Source organism: Sturnus vulgaris, chromosome 8, assembly GCF_052056855.1.
Source record: "Sturnus vulgaris isolate bStuVul1 chromosome 8, bStuVul1.hap1, whole genome shotgun sequence".
NCBI lineage: Eukaryota > Metazoa > Chordata > Aves > Passeriformes > Sturnidae > Sturnus > Sturnus vulgaris.
In genome coordinates, this window is record NC_142250.1 from 18620819 (window position 1) to 18637747 (window position 16929).

Consider the following 16929-nt stretch of genomic DNA (forward strand, 5'->3'; position numbering starts at 1 on the left):
CTCAGAGTGTGATAAAGGGCCCATTCATAAAAAGTTATACACCATTTAAAGGCTGGGTTTTCACACACTTCCCTGGGAAAATATGCAGCACACATGTATTTCTTCTCTCCACAAGAAGCCCGTGCTTTCACAATTCACACTAATCCCCCTCCTCACCCCCTGCTGAATTGCAGTCTGTCTGCCTCTTCTGACCTAATTTCATGGGCTCAGCCCCATGCAGGAACCAGACCACTCACACAGCATCTCCTTCCAGATGGAAACACTCCCAAGCCCACCTGCACTAGGGGGACAGGGAGGTGCTTGGCTTCTGAAGTACCTTTAAATTACTCAGCAGAAAAAAAAAATAACGAGGAGCTAAGTTGCAGCTGCTGGAGCAATGTTACCTGACACATATGCAGCAGAGAACAGCAGTATATACTGCCAACCCTGAAACAGGCAGTGAACAATAAAACCAGCTGCCAACTGCCCTGAAAGGCAGGCCCACTGAAACCTGGGAAGCTGCATGGCTTCACCTCAGCTCCTCACCTGGTACCAGGACTAGGGTGTCCAGTGGGGCCAAGGAGAACACTCAAACCTCCCAAAACCCTCTGACCCAATGCTGACTAGCCCAGCCCTGTGCTGCAGTATGGGGTGCAGCCCCTCTAACATGATGCCAAACCTGGTTGCTTCCTTCCTTTTAGGCAGAAGGGGCTGTTTGCAGTGCCACATTTTACATCTTTGGGACACCGAGCTTAGGGGATGAGGTCAGGATCAGAGGCAGTGGCAAAGCAGTGGGACTCTTGAACCACTCAAGGTGACAGAAGACTTGCAGTTATTATAGCAGAAGGCAGAGAAACAGGGAGGATACAGAGGAGCTGCACTTCCTAGAGATCTCTGGGAGCAGAAGCAGAGTGGAGTCCTTGCATAATTGGACATGGCATGGCCTAGCAAGTTCTCTGTTAGGACTACAGAGGCTCAAAGTACAGAGTACTGTGTATTTGTAAACACAAATTCATGAGAAATAATGGCAGGAGCTTGGGTCAGGAGCTGTGCAGCTGCTTCATTCTGACTGCCTGACAGTTCTTCCCCGGACTTAGGAAAGAGCAATAACAAAACTCCAGAGACCACATTTTTAGTCCCAGCCAGGGCTCTGGCTCACTTCCCTCCCTGCCTCATTTCTCAAGCTGGAAAAGGAAGGAATAAAGCCTTTGTGACCACAGGGCTTGGAGCATGGATCACTGGGAGTGAATACAGCACCACTGACATCTCTGCATGGAGGCACTAAGGGATGGCCAGTGCACTGGCTGGACCTAGGATCCTTTCAAGCAAAGGAAAGTTTGTTTGTGTTTGTTTTCCTCACCCACTCTCTAAAGCATCAAGAAGAACAAACAAAATGCAATTAAAATGAAACAGCCACTCACCCAATAACGGAGCCTTCCTCCAGTAGCCATCACGCACCTCCACATAATCATACCAGCAAAGGCGACTTTTAAATAAGTCCATTGATGTGAAATTTAACATAATCTGAAAGGAGAGAGGGCACATTTCTCTTTGGGGAGGGAGTTACTTTAAAGAGAACACCCTAGAGACTGTTTCATTTTCACTACAGTGCTGCCTAGTTGAGCATGCAGGCAAAGACAGCTGGGCCATTTGTAGGATTTGCACACCACCTTTTCTCAAAAAAGAAAGGCTTGTCAAGGTATTTTAATGAAACCATGGCAGTACATGACAACAGAGAACCCTTTACTATACTTCTCAGTTACTAAAATGTTCCTTTAAAAAAGTCCCGTTTGGATTTTTAAAATTAAACCCTTTGGTTTTGAGTAACGTGAAAATCATAAAGACATTGTCACAAACCACACACGTTTAGGGTCTATACCTGCATATAAATGATACTTGTAAGAAATATCTAATTTTGCTAATTAGGTTCCACATTCTGACCATCAGACTCACAACCATCACTGTGATGCAACTGCATTGCAGTGGCTTTACAAAATAGAGCTTGACATTAAAATGTTATTATTTTGCTCTCTTTCCTCTCTAAGATGGATCACTGGCTTTGGTCTGGGAGGTCACCTATGGAAGTCACCATTGGTGTGTATTTGCATTTTTTTTTCTGGAAAGATTTGACCCATATAATTAATTTACATCCATAATCTGAACACAGTCACAGAAATGTCTTCATATTAAAATGGATGTTCCCCCCCAAAGTCCTGGTTGGGTGTGCAGAGTGCAGTCTGTAATGATGTTACTCACTTTTTCCACATTTTTGCAGTATTCTGATTTTGGATAGCAAAAGGAGATTCATCTGTTTCTATGCAGATGAATGCTATGAGCCCAATATCTGTTCTCAAATAACACCTCAGTGCAACAATTTGCACCAATCACTGCATTGGATTAAACAGGTAAATTGAAGCATTTAATCTGAAATCAATTCTTTATTTCCTTTTTTAACATTATTGGTTCAGCGTGTCAATGCTGGGTCCTTCCTGACACAGCTCTGAAGAGGCTGAGAAGCAAAGGAGGGTTTATAGTAAGACTGACACCATGAAACTCTCCCAGCTGTCAAACCTGGATGGCTCTTGGCCCTCCTCCCCAGTGATGCTCTCCCGCAGCTGATGGCAGGAGCTCAGCATGGCATGGGACAGGGACAGGGCTTGCAGCTGCTGCAGAACAAACTCTGCCCTTCTTTGTCCGAGTCTGAGTCCTAAGCATGTCCTGAGGGTGATCCTCAGCAAAGCCACTCTGCCATGGAGCTCCCAGGCTGGGCTGCTCATTCCTGCAGCCTGGAATGGAGTGACAGGCCTGAAGGGCTGCTGTTGCTGGATTAAGGAAAGATTTCATTTCTACAGGAAGATCAGTAAAACAAAAGGAGCTGGGAGCAAAGTAGACAGGGTGGGTGATTGATGTGCAGCGGGGCTTGGCGTTTCCAGGCGGGAAGTGGGAGTTCCCTGACAGGGACATTATGCCTGCATGACAGGGGCAGGCCATGGATGTCACTCATGGCTCCTCAGCTCCCTTCAGGACCCCAGACTGCAGCACATTATCTAACTCATCTGACTGGCTTTGGAATGTGTGCTTGCCAAAGCTAACAGGTGGCAGGAAATGTCCATGCAGGGTTCAGTCTCAAACTGAGAGGGAGGATCAGAGATCAACACACAGCCCAGATACGTGAGGGGCTCTGCTCCAGCATTACCACTTCTCTCCTCAAAATCAATTATTCCTGACTCCATCTCTCTCCTGAGTGGTGCTCAGCTGCCTTTCCAGGCTCCATTCCTGCACACCAGGCATGCAGAGATCGTGTGGCAGGTTTTAACACTGGCATCACATGAGGGAAGTGCAGAGTACACCTTGTGCTGCTGTGGCACCTACCTTCTCCCCTGGGGTCACCGAGATCCTCCAGACACAGTGGGAATAGGAGGGGTAGCCATTTGGAAAACCAGGGGCTGAGAAATTACCTGTTGAGTCTTGCAAGGTCTCTCCACAAGCTGCAGGAGAGAGGAAAAAAAAAACCTGTCAAAAAGGAGTGACTCTGAAAGACATCAGGGTCTACCCAACTGTCTGCCCATGGCTGCAGGGTGCAGGCTGGTGGCTGGTACTCCAACAGGGCTCATTCATGGTACTGGCCAAAGGTCATTGACCACCTGAGGCCTTGCCAAGGGGGTGAAATTTGTCAGAATTTCTGGGATAGATGATGATCAGTGCAAGGACACAGATGAAACAGCTACTAAAGAAGCACCCTTCTTCCTTCATCTTCCTTCCCCATGCCAGCACTTTCAGGTTTCAGTTGAGGAATATCTCATTCACTAATCAAATGCAAAATTTTAACCTCATCCCACCTCACAACCCCATACTGCTGTAAATCTATTTTCCCTTCATTACAAGCTGCTCAATGAAGTTCTCCTTACATACCATTGTAAATTGTCCTTTTTGGGCTTAAAACATCCTAACAAAAGCAGGGCATCACCCATCACCCTCATGCTTCAGCTGCCCAGCACCTTCCCAGCCACTTCACTGCACAGGACGAAGTGTGAGAACAGCAGCCCATTGCTCCTCAACTTCCTGTTCTGTGGCCTGCTGCAGTTGATGAAATGTAGATCCCAGAGTGACTTTTGGGAAGCAAAGAATATGCACATGCATATGATCCTTTAGGGAACTGCAGCTTCCAACATCTGGAAAAGCTGTGACTACTGTAGCTCTGCTCTCTGAGCCAGGATGACTGGGCTGGAACAAGGAGTGACCATCCACATCTGGAGAGCAGCTGGCTGGCTGGGTGGGAGCACCCCAAATATCAAAGCTCCCATTTCCTTGGCAGTGCCCACTAGACATATCCAAGTGCCCATTGCAAGGAGCAGGGACCTTGGCTTGCCTGCTTCCCAGTTGTTTTTCCAATTTCCTAACCAACTGATATGATAAAGCTCCCCTGGACCTGCAACTCTGTTTCCTCAGAGACGGAAAGGCAGCCCCCAAAAATCCCTGATCGAGCAGCAGTGCTTTGAAAGATTAAGGCCTTCCCTTTCTCATGGAAATGCCAGGGGTTGTTCCTCTGCCTGATGCTATCACAGGGTAATTCTGCAGCCATGACTACATTTAGATGGGTGGGTTGGCAGTTGGAGGTGAAAAAAGACTGGTTCCATTGAAAAAGTTTAGTATGTTTAGGCAGGGGAGAAGGAGTCACCTAGGCCAGAATTTCTTTATTTCCCTAATCACGTTTGATCCACAGCTCGACAGATCAGACTAGATGAATAAATGTGGGGACGCAGAAAGGAGTTTTAAATTAATAAAGAGGGAAATCCACAACTCACCAGGATAAATAAATGTTCTGTTTCTCTGCTCAAAAATCTATTTAAACAAACATGAAATGATAAAGGGAGCTCTAAATCATGGGAAACATGCACAACATGACCACAGTGACATGAGAATATTGCCCTCAGCTGAACCACAATGAAGGTTTCCAACAGCCCAGACTTAATTCTCCCGGAGTGCAATTACACAGCTACTGGCAAGATTCTGTAATTATGGAACAGGTACTGCTGTGTCTACTTGCAAAGACTACTTTGCTGAGATATGAAAGGACTAACTATCTAACTCTCTGACCCTTGCAGAGGAAACTCCCCAGACACGGTGACAGGCTGGCCTTCCTTCCAGCATGGAGCAAAGGACTGCTTGCAGTGCAGGGGGAAGCACAACAGTGAGCAATGCATCTTTGTGAGGACAGCACAGCCTCGTGCAGAGCACCCTAAAAAGCAAATAGGACTGTACTGCACTTAGCAGCAAAGAAGACAAGAGGTCCAATAAAGCAACTGTTGGGTACTTCTGAGATCCAGAAACTGAGCAGATAGAAAGGAACAAAGGTGAAAAGCAAAGCAATAAGGTGAATGCTTCAGAACTCATTTGTAAATGAAGCAGTTGAGTGACAGGCACTTACAGCTCATCAGCTGGTTACTGGTACACTGCATCTTTTTGAAAATGCCCGCAGAACTGGAGGAAATTATATAATGCAGGACCATTCTCAATTTACAGTTTAACCATTCCTGCACAGTTAGCACAGCTACACAAGCCTTTTTCCTTTAGCACAACACAAGACAGCAGGATGAGCTGTTTTAAAGCTTTTGTAGTGACTGCAGTAATCAAATTCTCAACTGTGCAGCCATAGCAAATCTAGCATTAACTACTATGTAGCAGACTGCACCTTGCCTTCCAGAAATTCCTTCAGCAAATTTCATTTGATTTCACCTGGCTTAGCCCTAACCTTAACCCAGCAGGTATAAGTTTTGAGGAATTAAGGGCAATTTAAAACAGCAGGGTTTTAGAAGGGACAAGCTAAGCAAGCCCTGACTGTAGCAGGCACATGAGCTCCAGCCTAATGAGCTGGAGAGCCCTGTTTGCTTCTACAGACACAGCAGTTGTTCTGGCTGATTCCAGTGCATGCTTGTAACTCATCCTCCACCATACTAGCTCTTTTTTTTGGGAGATATTATTAGGTATTCTCAGATGGAAACTCTCTTTCTACAAGGGATGCCATCTGCCACTCAACTTCTGAGTTATGCTGCTGCACTTCACCCTAAAATCCTCAGCTTGACTGCTGAACAGTGTCTTCATCCTACAGTCTCATTCAGACCGTGCTTGAACACACAGATGAAGTCCTTTGGTTTTGAACTCCTTTGCTTTGTATTTTACAGAGGAAGAAAACTTTTCAAGCTACAGATTCAAGTGGCAGATGAAGATGTTCATGTCATTAAATATACTGCACCTCTTCTTCCTAAGATGCAACCAGTGTATAAATATTGATGCAAAAAAAAACCAAACAACTCAAAGCAGAACAACAGATATTTGAAAAAAAAAAGTTTAGTAGGCCTAAACCTCTAATTATTTTGCTGCCTAATATGTTCTGAACTGTAATAACCTGTGCTAAAGCTTTGTGGAAAAAAAAAGTAAGAAAAGTTCTACTTTGCAAATGGAAAACTTGAGACTCACAAAAGAGTCCTCATTTTAAAGAAAGTTGTTTTGTAGCTTTTAGTTAGTACCTCAGGCCAAAGTGGCTTTTAAGCTTGCCTTGAGAAATCTAAATCTGTAATTGATTCTTCCAGCTACAAGAATGAAAAACCTGGTTGGATTAAGTCAGACTCAATCAAAACAACATAGTGCAAAACAAATTAACCCCTAAACTAATCCATGAGATAATTTTGCAAGAACAACGTTTTATTCAACCAAAAGCAGCTTAGAGATAATGATGAATGTAAAAAGAAAAATGTAATGATGAGGTAAAAGGGAAGAGAAAAAAAAAAAAAGGTTAATTACAACTAACAGACCTGAAAGTTATATCACCCATTACAAGCTAAAAGCAGTAATCTTCAAACATACAGACCCTGAAGCCCTCAGAATTCATTCTAGACCCTTATGGACTCATACTTTCTGACCTGTAGTTGAATACAGAAAAACAGTGGATTTGCATCCAGCACTTTCCAGGGCCTCAGTCTACCAGACATCTTCCCACCATTTTGCTAACTCCTAATCCCCACTCTGCCTGTAGTCTTGCACACTGGTTTAATTTTCTATGAACAGAGCCTACACTGGACCAATCTGAAGCCCTAAACCCAACAAGAATACTGGCAAAGTACTAACATGAGACACATTTTAAGCAAGTTCACTTCTCCCCCACGGCTCCAGCCTAAAGCACTTGATAGTCTGTGATTCCCAAGTCTCTTTCCTCAAAGGGATCATTAAGGTGCTCCTCTCTGCCTTCCACATAAACCATGTGCCTATGATAAAGCAGGATCCATCTCCCCAGGCCATATTTACCTGGGCATTTGTACAGCTTCCTGGCCTGAGCAATGTCCCCCTGGCTCAGGCGAACTCGCTGACCGATGGTCGGCCGGACGCCGTTATCGTCACGACGGGGAAGGATGGTGTCCAGGAAAACTCCTCTAAAGGAAGAGCAGAGACATAGAGTGAAGTAGGGAAAGTGACACAGTGAACAGACAGAGCTGGCAGGCCTCCCACACCCCATCACCCTGACCATATATCCCATGCTAACAAGCAATAGTGGCTCAGCTTCTAATAACTGCTAACTACCTCAAGACAGCCTTCTCACTATAGCAGACAGCTTCCAAATGTAGAAGCAAGTCTGCCAAGACAGAAAATTCCTCTTGGATATCTCAAAATTAGAGAGGCTGCTGCCTCCGTTTGAGGTAGCACATTACTTGCCATAAATCAGAAAAAGCAATGAAATATTCCTCCAGATGGTTCATGGCACATCTGGCTCAGCAGGAACACAGATCTGGTGATTGAGCCAAAGAAGCAGAGGGATGGAGAGTTTTCCCAGTAGCAGATGGGGTTGGGCTGGCAGTGACTGGGGCTGCCACAAACAAGAGGAACAGATCATGTGCTCTACCTTTGTTCTGTATGAGTTTCCAAGCTAGTAATTCCACTTGTCTCTGCCTCTTTTTACTTGCTACTATTTCTTCCATGTGCTTCACACTCAGGAGCTCTTTACTCCACTTCTGATCTCAGTCCAGTGAAGGATTTAAGCTCGGGCCTCACTTCTACCAAAATGCAGTCCACGCAGCCAAGCTAGAGCTTGCACGCAAAGAGAGACCCAAATGCAAAAAGGGAGCATTAGGACTGTAGGGAAGGAGGCAGGGAATCAGAAACCTGAACTCCAGGTTGGCAAAATCCAAGCTCTTGCAGCCAGGCTGTCCAGACCATAGGAACCTTTTACTGCACACCTGAATGCCAAACAGGCTTGGGGATGCCAAGCTTAACCTTCAGCATCAGCTCAGTGAGGCAGACTGCTCTATCTGAAGGACAGGGTGTAACTGTCCAGAGAGTCCAATGGGAACTCAGGGCAGAAGCAATAATTTTAGTGCTGCCTGGTCCAGAGGTGGAGAGGGAAGGGGGGAAATTGTTTTGTAAATATTCAAACTTAAGAAAGAAATAGAGGAAAAGGAATTTAATCTGTTTTGAAAACTGGAATCAGCTGTTGCATGGGAGATGTTGGCGTTTTTTCAGCAGTAGAAAAATTTCTGATCAGCACCAAAACCAATACTTACAAGATCTGAGGTGAGTCCCTGAAATTTTGATTCATAAATTCAGTTTGTTATTCTATATGCCAGCTGCATGCCTTGAGCTGAATTTATTTATGTATTGAAAATAAATCTTCCAATTCCAGAAACACCACAAGCATAGAAACAAGTCAGTTTGCTCAAAGTAAATTTTCAAGCCTCCTCAGGAGTTCATAGAAGAACTCAGCATTTGGCAGGGACATACTTCTGTGGCCTGTGAAATGCTTTCTGCAGATCTCCAGGCTCAACCAGGGAAGAATGACAGAGTTTAATAGAAAAACCACCACTTGCACACGCAAACTTTTGATTCTTTTTCCCATTCCAGCCCTCACAACTGTGCACTCACAGCCCTCAGCTTTCTGCACAGTGTATACCTCAGGCACTGCTCAAACAATGCCAACAACCCATAACTTCAAACTACCCTTGCTACCTGCCAAACACATTTTCTTCCAGAAGGCTGTACTCTATGCCGAGGCAGTAAGATTTTTGGTTTTTCTTTTTCCTCCAATTGAATTTTTTTCTCCTTTCACATGTATTGCTGAACATGACTCCCAGCTACAGAGCAGTAAGTACAGTTTCTCTCATTTTGCCATTAAAGGAACCAAGAACGGGAGAGTCTGTCCAAACTACACAAGTCCCAGAAGTCCCACGCTGTCCACCCAAACCTCATCTGCTTAAAAACACTTGGAATGTAAAGTTGCACATTTGGTGAGGGTCTCTAAAAGTGCAAATACTTCCATTCAGAAGTTAATAAACAACAAACAGACATCATCAAACAGAGCAGCTCAGGAATTCTAATACCAGAACCATTTTTGAGTAAAATACCTAAACTTTCCTCCCAGAGGTAGGAGAAGAACCACCCATGAATCCTGGCTGCCCCATTCTCTTGCTGTCCAGCCATGGGCAGAACATGCATTAGCTGCCCAAGGCAGCTGTCAGCCAAGCACAACCCCTCACCATTCCTACCAGCTAAGAAAAACAGAGTTTGAAAAGAGACTCACACAAGTCATCAGCATCTGCACAACACTCTGAATGTGCAAAGTTCCAGCCCAATGCTATGAAATTATCAACTGATCTCAACAAATGCTAAACATTCATGGCCCAGTAGAAAGGGTAACAAATGCAGGTGCCTAAACAACATTCAAGAAATATTCAAGACAGGTTAAGGACCCAGCCACAGGCTTTTTTTTTTGGACCTTCTGTCCCAATTCTGCACCTCCACCTACAGCAGAGAGACAACATGACTCTTCATGCAGTAAAACCTGTGGAGGATCTGTGTGTGTCTTGTGCAGAATTAGGACAGTGCATTGCAAATACAAGATGCTGTCCCAACATGGAGGCAGTGCTACCTGCATCCTGATTTGAACATGAGCTTTCCACAGGTCGTGTTTTGTAACTCCAGAATGTGCTGTCACATCTGCCAGCAAGCCACTTACTGAATTAAGGTAACCAGCTACTTGCTTAGAGCTTTGTGGAGGTTTAAACTTTCTGCTTGCTAAGCTGCCATTTATGATCTTGAAAACGGTAAAATAAAATGTTTCATGATACGGTAACATTCAGTTTAGATTGCTGCCATGTCTATAAGGAATGCACCAGGAAATAAAAGTGTGCATCCATACACTGCAAAACAAGCCAATTTCTGACATAGATGAGAACAGAAATGCCAGTGGTAAAAACTTGTTCCTGCTGTCATTACAGTCTCTTGTGCCATGCTTCTATTTTTATTAGCACAGACAAAAATGAGAGGCATATTTCCCTATGAAATGGAGTGACTCTACACCAATCCTCAAAAGTGTCACTGGAAACAACTGCTAGGACTTATCAAATCTCAGAAAAGCTGTACCTTTCTGTCCTAGGTAAAAAGTTTAGAATAAAAAGGGCCCAGGATTTACAGCAGCATTTAACCATGGCAAGCACCATATGATTTACTATCCTCAATATTGACTGAAGTTAAAAACGAGGTTGTACTAAGTGCCAGGTAATAACTGCTATAAGAGAGTAAGTCACAGACAGGACTCTGTGTCCTTCCCCTGCTCACTCACACATCCCTCTCCACTGGTCAGGTGCTCACACCATTTTATATCAGCTTTCTGGTGTCTGCTAATGTATTAACACACCCAGTGCAGCTCTTCCCTCGTAGGGCCAAGCATCAACTCTCCCTCTTTCCTAGTCACTGGTCTTAATGAAACTTGCTGGAACTTAGTATCTTCATGGACTCTGTGCTTTTGTCAGTTTGGGCTGCAATTGGACAGCACTCCCAAACCTGAGAGAGGTGGGAAGGGTAGGTGCATACACCCACCAGTCCCTCTGGCTGGGCACTGCATTGCTCCCTTAGGGGAGCAGATGTCAAGACAGGTCCTGGCAAAGTAAAAGCCAATTCCCAGCATCACTTATTTGTGGTGAGAGCACCACCAGCCTACAGAGGCACTTAGTGCTCAGTCCAATTACTGCACAAAGACTGCAACTGGGGTAAGGCTGGGTCACAGAGACTAAGGGCTTAAAGAAAACAGACTTTAAAATCCTATCAAGCACCAATTTAAATCTACCAGGACTCCTGCCATTTTTATCCCCTTTTGGCTCAGCAGTGCTCTGAAGGACCCTAGCTTTCAAGAGACACAGACTCAAAGGCATCCACAATATAAATGGCAGTAATAACTTAATCCTGCTTTTGTGCAAGACAATTCTAACCTTTTAGAGTTTAGCAAACGCTGGAAGGGTCCAGCAGATGCCTCAAATGAAGAAAAATTGTTTGCTTTAGATATCTGATGCAAAGAAATCTCTGAAGTCTGCAAAACGCCCTTGCCCAGATCCCATCTCCTCCTGCCACAACAAGCAGCATTTCAGCATGTTTGACAATTTTCCACTGGTTGGTGTGAAGTTGTCAAAACAAAAGCACAAAACAACAGGCTTGAGCCTTCAATACAGCTGGGGAGTAAGAAAATTTTAAAAGTCCCAAAGGCATCTTTGATTTTTGCAACAGAAATTTTCCAAGATTGTGAATGCTTCCACTGTACCTTCCAACCCCTTTACTTGCAGTATGTAGTGACAGAAAGTTCTTGGGAAAGAACAATAGTAGGATTTATGGAAGTAAACTTCTAGTAGTGCAGCAAATGAACCTGGTCATCCAGTAAATCTTATTCCAAATACAGGACATAACTATGTTTATATCACCTCTCTATCCAGTACAGCAGGCTGATCAGAAAATGGGCTCCATCTGGAGATATGAGAAGGGAGTCAGGACAAGCAGCCTATGCAGAAACTGGCACTTAGCTGGAGCAGGACTGATAACTCCTCCATGAAAAAACCCAGTCAAACAGAACCACATAGATGCCATGATAGAAAGCTCATCATAAATGGTTAAAGAAAACACCCAAGTAATTAAAGATCATGATCTAGAGTTAAACTCTCCCTTGGCACAACCACTAGAGACTCTGATGGCTATATTGTGACTCTGAAGCATAAGCTGGGCAACTAAGAGATTCAAACCTTGTTTTGGTATTGCACATGGGCAGATATGCACACAGATATACATGTTCTGCCTGGGAAGGCTGCAAAGAATGTTAGCAAGGCTTTGGAAGCTCTCTGAGATTACCAGTATTATGATGGAGTAAATATAGTGGAATGGGGAAAACAGGAGTCCACCACACTATACCCACCTTGCTTTTCCAAATATTTTTCAAGCCTTGCAATGCAGCAATGGATCAGAGGTCTCCTGCTAGGCTCTATATAGCCCACAGAGTCAACTACAACAACCAAACATATTCCAAAGGTCATGTAACCTTGAATTATCACCTGGAGAACGTGTTCCTAGCATAGTGCATGATGCTGTCAAAGTCATAGGTCTCTCCAAGTGAGTTCACTTCCCCAGCTTCCATTTTTAAAAAGTTGTACTCCTGACCTGTGATGACAAACAAAAAGGAAAAGAAACAAACCACTCTGAGAGAGAGAAGAAAAGAAGATATCTGCCTGTGCGAGCCTAGAATTAAATGGATATGCTCCTATGTTTCAACAATTTCAGCTGGACATCTAAAATATCTATTCATATAGCTATTTATTCTAGACAAGGACAGCAATATTTCTTCTCCATCCCAACCCTCAGACCACCATCACTTTCCACAAGTATAGCAAGAAATGTTTCAATCTAGCCAAAAGCCAGGTGGAATAATCTGAAGTGCGAGTTTACCTTGCTGTATGTTCTCTCTGATGATAGTGACATGCTGGTCCCTGTCAGGCCGTGTGTGCTCATGCCAGAAACCCACCACATGACCCAGCTCATGAGCCACAATCCCAAACTTGTCACAGTTCTTTCCAATGGATATAGCCTGAGGGCCCCCTCCTCGGCGACCCACGTACGAGCAACACCTGGAAAAGAAAACCCATAAACCCATGCAGCACCTCAGTGACTTGAGGAATTCTAAAATATAGGAAGAGAGGATGGCATCTGGCAGAGTTCAGGACAGGCAGCAGCTGCAAACACTGTATGTACTTACATGTAAGAACAAAGAAAATATAAAGAAAAAAGTCCATATCTATAAACACACACATGTACACTTAAGTATTATCCCAGGAAAAACGAATCCAGAAGGCTTACCATCTTCTGAGCAAATACTAAACTATCCTAGCAATCCTCACTTGAAGGTGATCAGCTGCATCTCTGACAGATTCTCCAGTGTAGCCATTGGCCTGTTCTGGGCTAGACTTACAAAGCCACATGTCACTGAAAGCTCTGTTTGCAGTAGACAACTGCAGGGAATGTGTGCATCACTTACCCACATGTTCTGTATGTGAACACAATGAAGCTCTCTTCATCAGTTCTCTCCACAAAGGTCACACAAGTGTGCTTCTCCCAGTGCCTCATTGCTTGCTTAAAGATAGCTCTTTGGGTTCCTGGAAAAGAAATTAAGAGGGGCAAACAGTGAATGGCTTTCAAGAGAATCTCTAAAGGACTTCATCTGGATATGGGAACAGTCAACCTTTCAAACAGCCAATTTTATGCCTGTAGACACCTCTTGGACTCTGGGGCCCACTTCCACCTACAGCATTATCTTCCTGTATCATCTTTTGTCTCCCTGCGCTTGATGAATCTAGTGCTCTAGTTAAACATGTAGCAAATTTTACAGATTAATTACATCAATATTTGTGAATATAAAACACGTCACCTCTCTAGGCATAGGCCATTCTGGCAGAGCTGCTAGGTGTTCTGAGCTGAACATCAGCTACTAAGTGATGTGCCAAATTTGCTCTCATGACATGAAGTAATGACCATGGACATCTTTCAAGACCCAGGAATCTCATGAGTGCTACAAATGCTCCTCAAAACTAAGGCAAAGCTGCTCTCAGGAACCCAGAGTACTTCTGCTCCTGCTCTCCCAACAGCAGAGAGGATTCTCTTCTGGAAAAAAAGGGGCAAGCACAGCTCACAGGTGCTGGCCCCTAAAGAAAAGTGACTCGGTCACTCAAGTATTTCTTGGACTCCAAGAGAACCATGTCACTGCACACCTCAGCTTCCACAGTGCACAATTCCTTGTGCAATGACGTGCCCACCCTACCCGAGGAGACAGATTCCCACGGACCTGAGTCATTTGTGGGAGAACTCTGCTCCAGAGATTTCCCACACAAAAGTTTGAGCCACAAACCCCATGGCAGACAGAAAGCAGTGTTTTCACTACTGACCAGTGAAATTTCCTCCGATCACATAGGGGATGACCCCCCCTGGCCAGATCCTCTCGGCCCTGGACGTGGTTGCCCTGCGCACTCTGGCAGAGGAGGGCGTGTCCATCCCAGACTCATCTTTAGATTCCTTCCTCCTCGGGCTCCTTGCAAGCGTTGTGTTCTGCCTGCCGTCTGCAAGACAGAGTGGCAACACTGTTTAAATCCTCTTTAGTTCCACGTGCAGCCCTCAGGTAATACCCTGGAGCTTCAGAAAAAGATAAAAAGAAAAAGCAAGGTGTTAAACCAAACCAGAAGTCATAGACAGATTTGCCTGTGATTTTTTGGGACTGGACTTTGAGACTGCTAATCTATAGAAAACTGACCCTTCTTGTTTTGGAGCCTCCATATGCACCATGCCAAAGTTGTTCTCCCACTACTAGGATGTAAAAGCACATCCTTCCCTGTCTCTAGCCACTCACTCTCTGCAACAGCAACTTCACAGGTGGGGACACAGTACTTAAACAAGGGGAAAGGAGGTGGGAATCAAACAAGTCTAGATGTCACTGTATATTCTCAGCTTGCCCTACTTATCCACTCATCTGCAGAGAATGGTTTGTTCCATTAGGAATAGCTTCACAGCAACAACTACTCTTTTGAGCTGGCCTTGGAAGAAGGTGACAGACTAAATCTGAAATCTGTACTCAAGGCTGAAAAGCATTACTTTAGTTTCACACACCAGGTCTTGAGTGGTTTGGAAATCTACGAAGACGGGACAGCCTCTGCTGGAGGAGGGATGCTCAGGATGGAAAAACATCCATGTTGAATCTCTTCATTTTAATGAAAAGGAGGAAAAATACAAAAGGGAAAGCAGAACACATCTCATTTCTTGTTACAAAGGGTAGAGGAGCCCTGGCTGCATAGTGTTTCAGCACTGGCCTTAAAACCTGCAAGAGGATGCATACAGGCTTCTAGGCAGACCCGGAACCTTGCCCTGCATCTGTGCTGCTGCAGCTCTGCTCAGATACTGATTATGCCTACATGAATTACATTTTTAATGTGGTGTGAGTCTGACACCTTTACTCAAAGCTTCCTGGTTGTTCATCCCCTAATTGAGGTGCCAGGGGCCACTTAAACCCTCAAAGCAGCCGCAGTCCAGCTGGGCTTTACAAACCTCTGTGCAGTCACCACTTGTTAGGTAAGTTCCCTGTGTTGCACAGCCAACTCATCAGCTGGACTGGGGCAAAGGAATAACAGAGCCCAGGGGTTGCTATGCCTTCAGAGAGTGCTGGCCTAAAGGGTCACACCAAGGTGAACATCCTTGTCACCTTGAGGAGCAGCAGTGCTGGTGGTGGCTCACCAGTGGACTGCTGTGAAGCCCGGGAGGATGGCAATTTGTATGTAAATCAGCAAGACCAGCCACAGCTTTGCTTTCCGTGTCAGGGACATGGGCTGCTGGGTTATTAAAAAGCACAGGTCCTGCTAAGACCTTCCTCTAGTGACCAGGGGGGCTGCTGGGAGCCTCCTCCCCTATTCATCCCTCCAGCTGAAGCACCACTAAGCAAACCACTACTGTCAAGGCTGAGGGGATCAATACAATGGGAAGGAAATTCAGGCAGTGTAGGGGAATGAAAAGAATGAACTTTAAACCCTCCCTCCTGCTTCACCAGGTCAAGCCCTTCCTGCTGAAGACCTTGCTCTGAGCTGCAGGACAAAAACAGGAATTTGCCTTTTGTTCCTCTTACTCCTAAGCACCTTCCTGGCATTTCAGAAGCTGCCCCATCCCCAAGCCAGCTGCTGGATCCTGGAAGGCAGATGCTCTGAGCTTGGGGGTTCTCCCAACACAGAAGAACCACCCTCCTGCATACACCTGGTGCTGCTGGTGCCAGGCACCAGCACAGGCACTGCCATTAAAAGGGCCACAGCTAGAAGAGAGAGAGTCTCAAGATAGAATAATCTTGTCTTCTATTCACAAACTGCTCCTGGCACTGCCCAAAATCTCTGTGGTTTTGCACATGGACAGCTTCTGAGTGCAAACCAAGTGAGGAGGTGTCTGCCCTGTGCCTGGTGCAGCAGCAGCTCTGCACAGAGACTCTGGTTCCAGAGACTTCTGTGCCACCAGAGCCTACATTCCTTGCCAGCAGCACACACTCTTGGGCAAATTCTCCTCACCAGTCCTGCAAAAGCTCTTGACTGCTCCTAACTCCTGCTATAGTTTTCTGCCTTTAACAACTGAAATTTGTTAAACTCTCCTCCCTGGAGAGGCCTGACACATTCTTCTAGCAAGGGCTGCTTGTGGGTGGGGGTGAGCAGTTGCCTTTATATCACTTTGGTTATTTTTTCCCCTTTCATTCACTTATTAAACTATCTTTATCTCAATCAATGGGATTTCTCATTCTTGCTTTTCCTGCTCTCTCACCTCTCCTGCTGGAGGATGGGAATAGTGACTGGGTGCTTGGCTTCTGGCTGGGGTCAACCAACCACATTATTCAAAGCAAACCCACCCTTGCACAGAGTTCACCCATGGAAAAATGCCTGGGCAGGGCTGATCTCCCAGGCACTGAGGCACACACGTGTACAAAACAGTACAAAAATGTGTTTTCACAAGGGATAAAAAAAGTAAATAAAAGATACCCAAGGGTCTGGGTGGGGTACCACATTACCCTTTTTAACTGCTTTGTCACTGTAGTTGGTTGAAGTGGCATTTTCACTTGACACCTCTTCTCCCAGGCCGCCT

At 45.1% G+C, this 16929-nt stretch overlaps 1 protein-coding gene across 2 annotated transcripts in view; it reads right to left on the reverse strand.

The window, feature by feature from the left end:
* Window positions 1-16929, reverse strand: part of TLL2 (tolloid like 2) — an 86476-nt gene that overhangs the window by 21481 nt on the left and 48066 nt on the right. Inside the window, exons 3-10 of one of the 2 annotated variants that reach the window (XM_014879969.2) lie at window positions 16856-16927; window positions 14217-14387; window positions 13313-13430; window positions 12727-12905; window positions 12336-12441; window positions 7282-7406; window positions 3352-3467; window positions 1401-1503 (exon numbers count right to left, since the gene is read on the reverse strand). In XM_014879969.2, coding sequence (XP_014735455.2) covers window positions 1401-1503; window positions 3352-3467; window positions 7282-7406; window positions 12336-12441; window positions 12727-12905; window positions 13313-13430; window positions 14217-14387; window positions 16856-16927 — 990 coding nt within the window. The remainder of the gene's footprint in view (window positions 1-1400; window positions 1504-3351; window positions 3468-7281; window positions 7407-12335; window positions 12442-12726; window positions 12906-13312; window positions 13431-14216; window positions 14388-16855; window positions 16928-16929) is intronic. The other variant, XM_088169031.1, reaches the window with a different exon arrangement.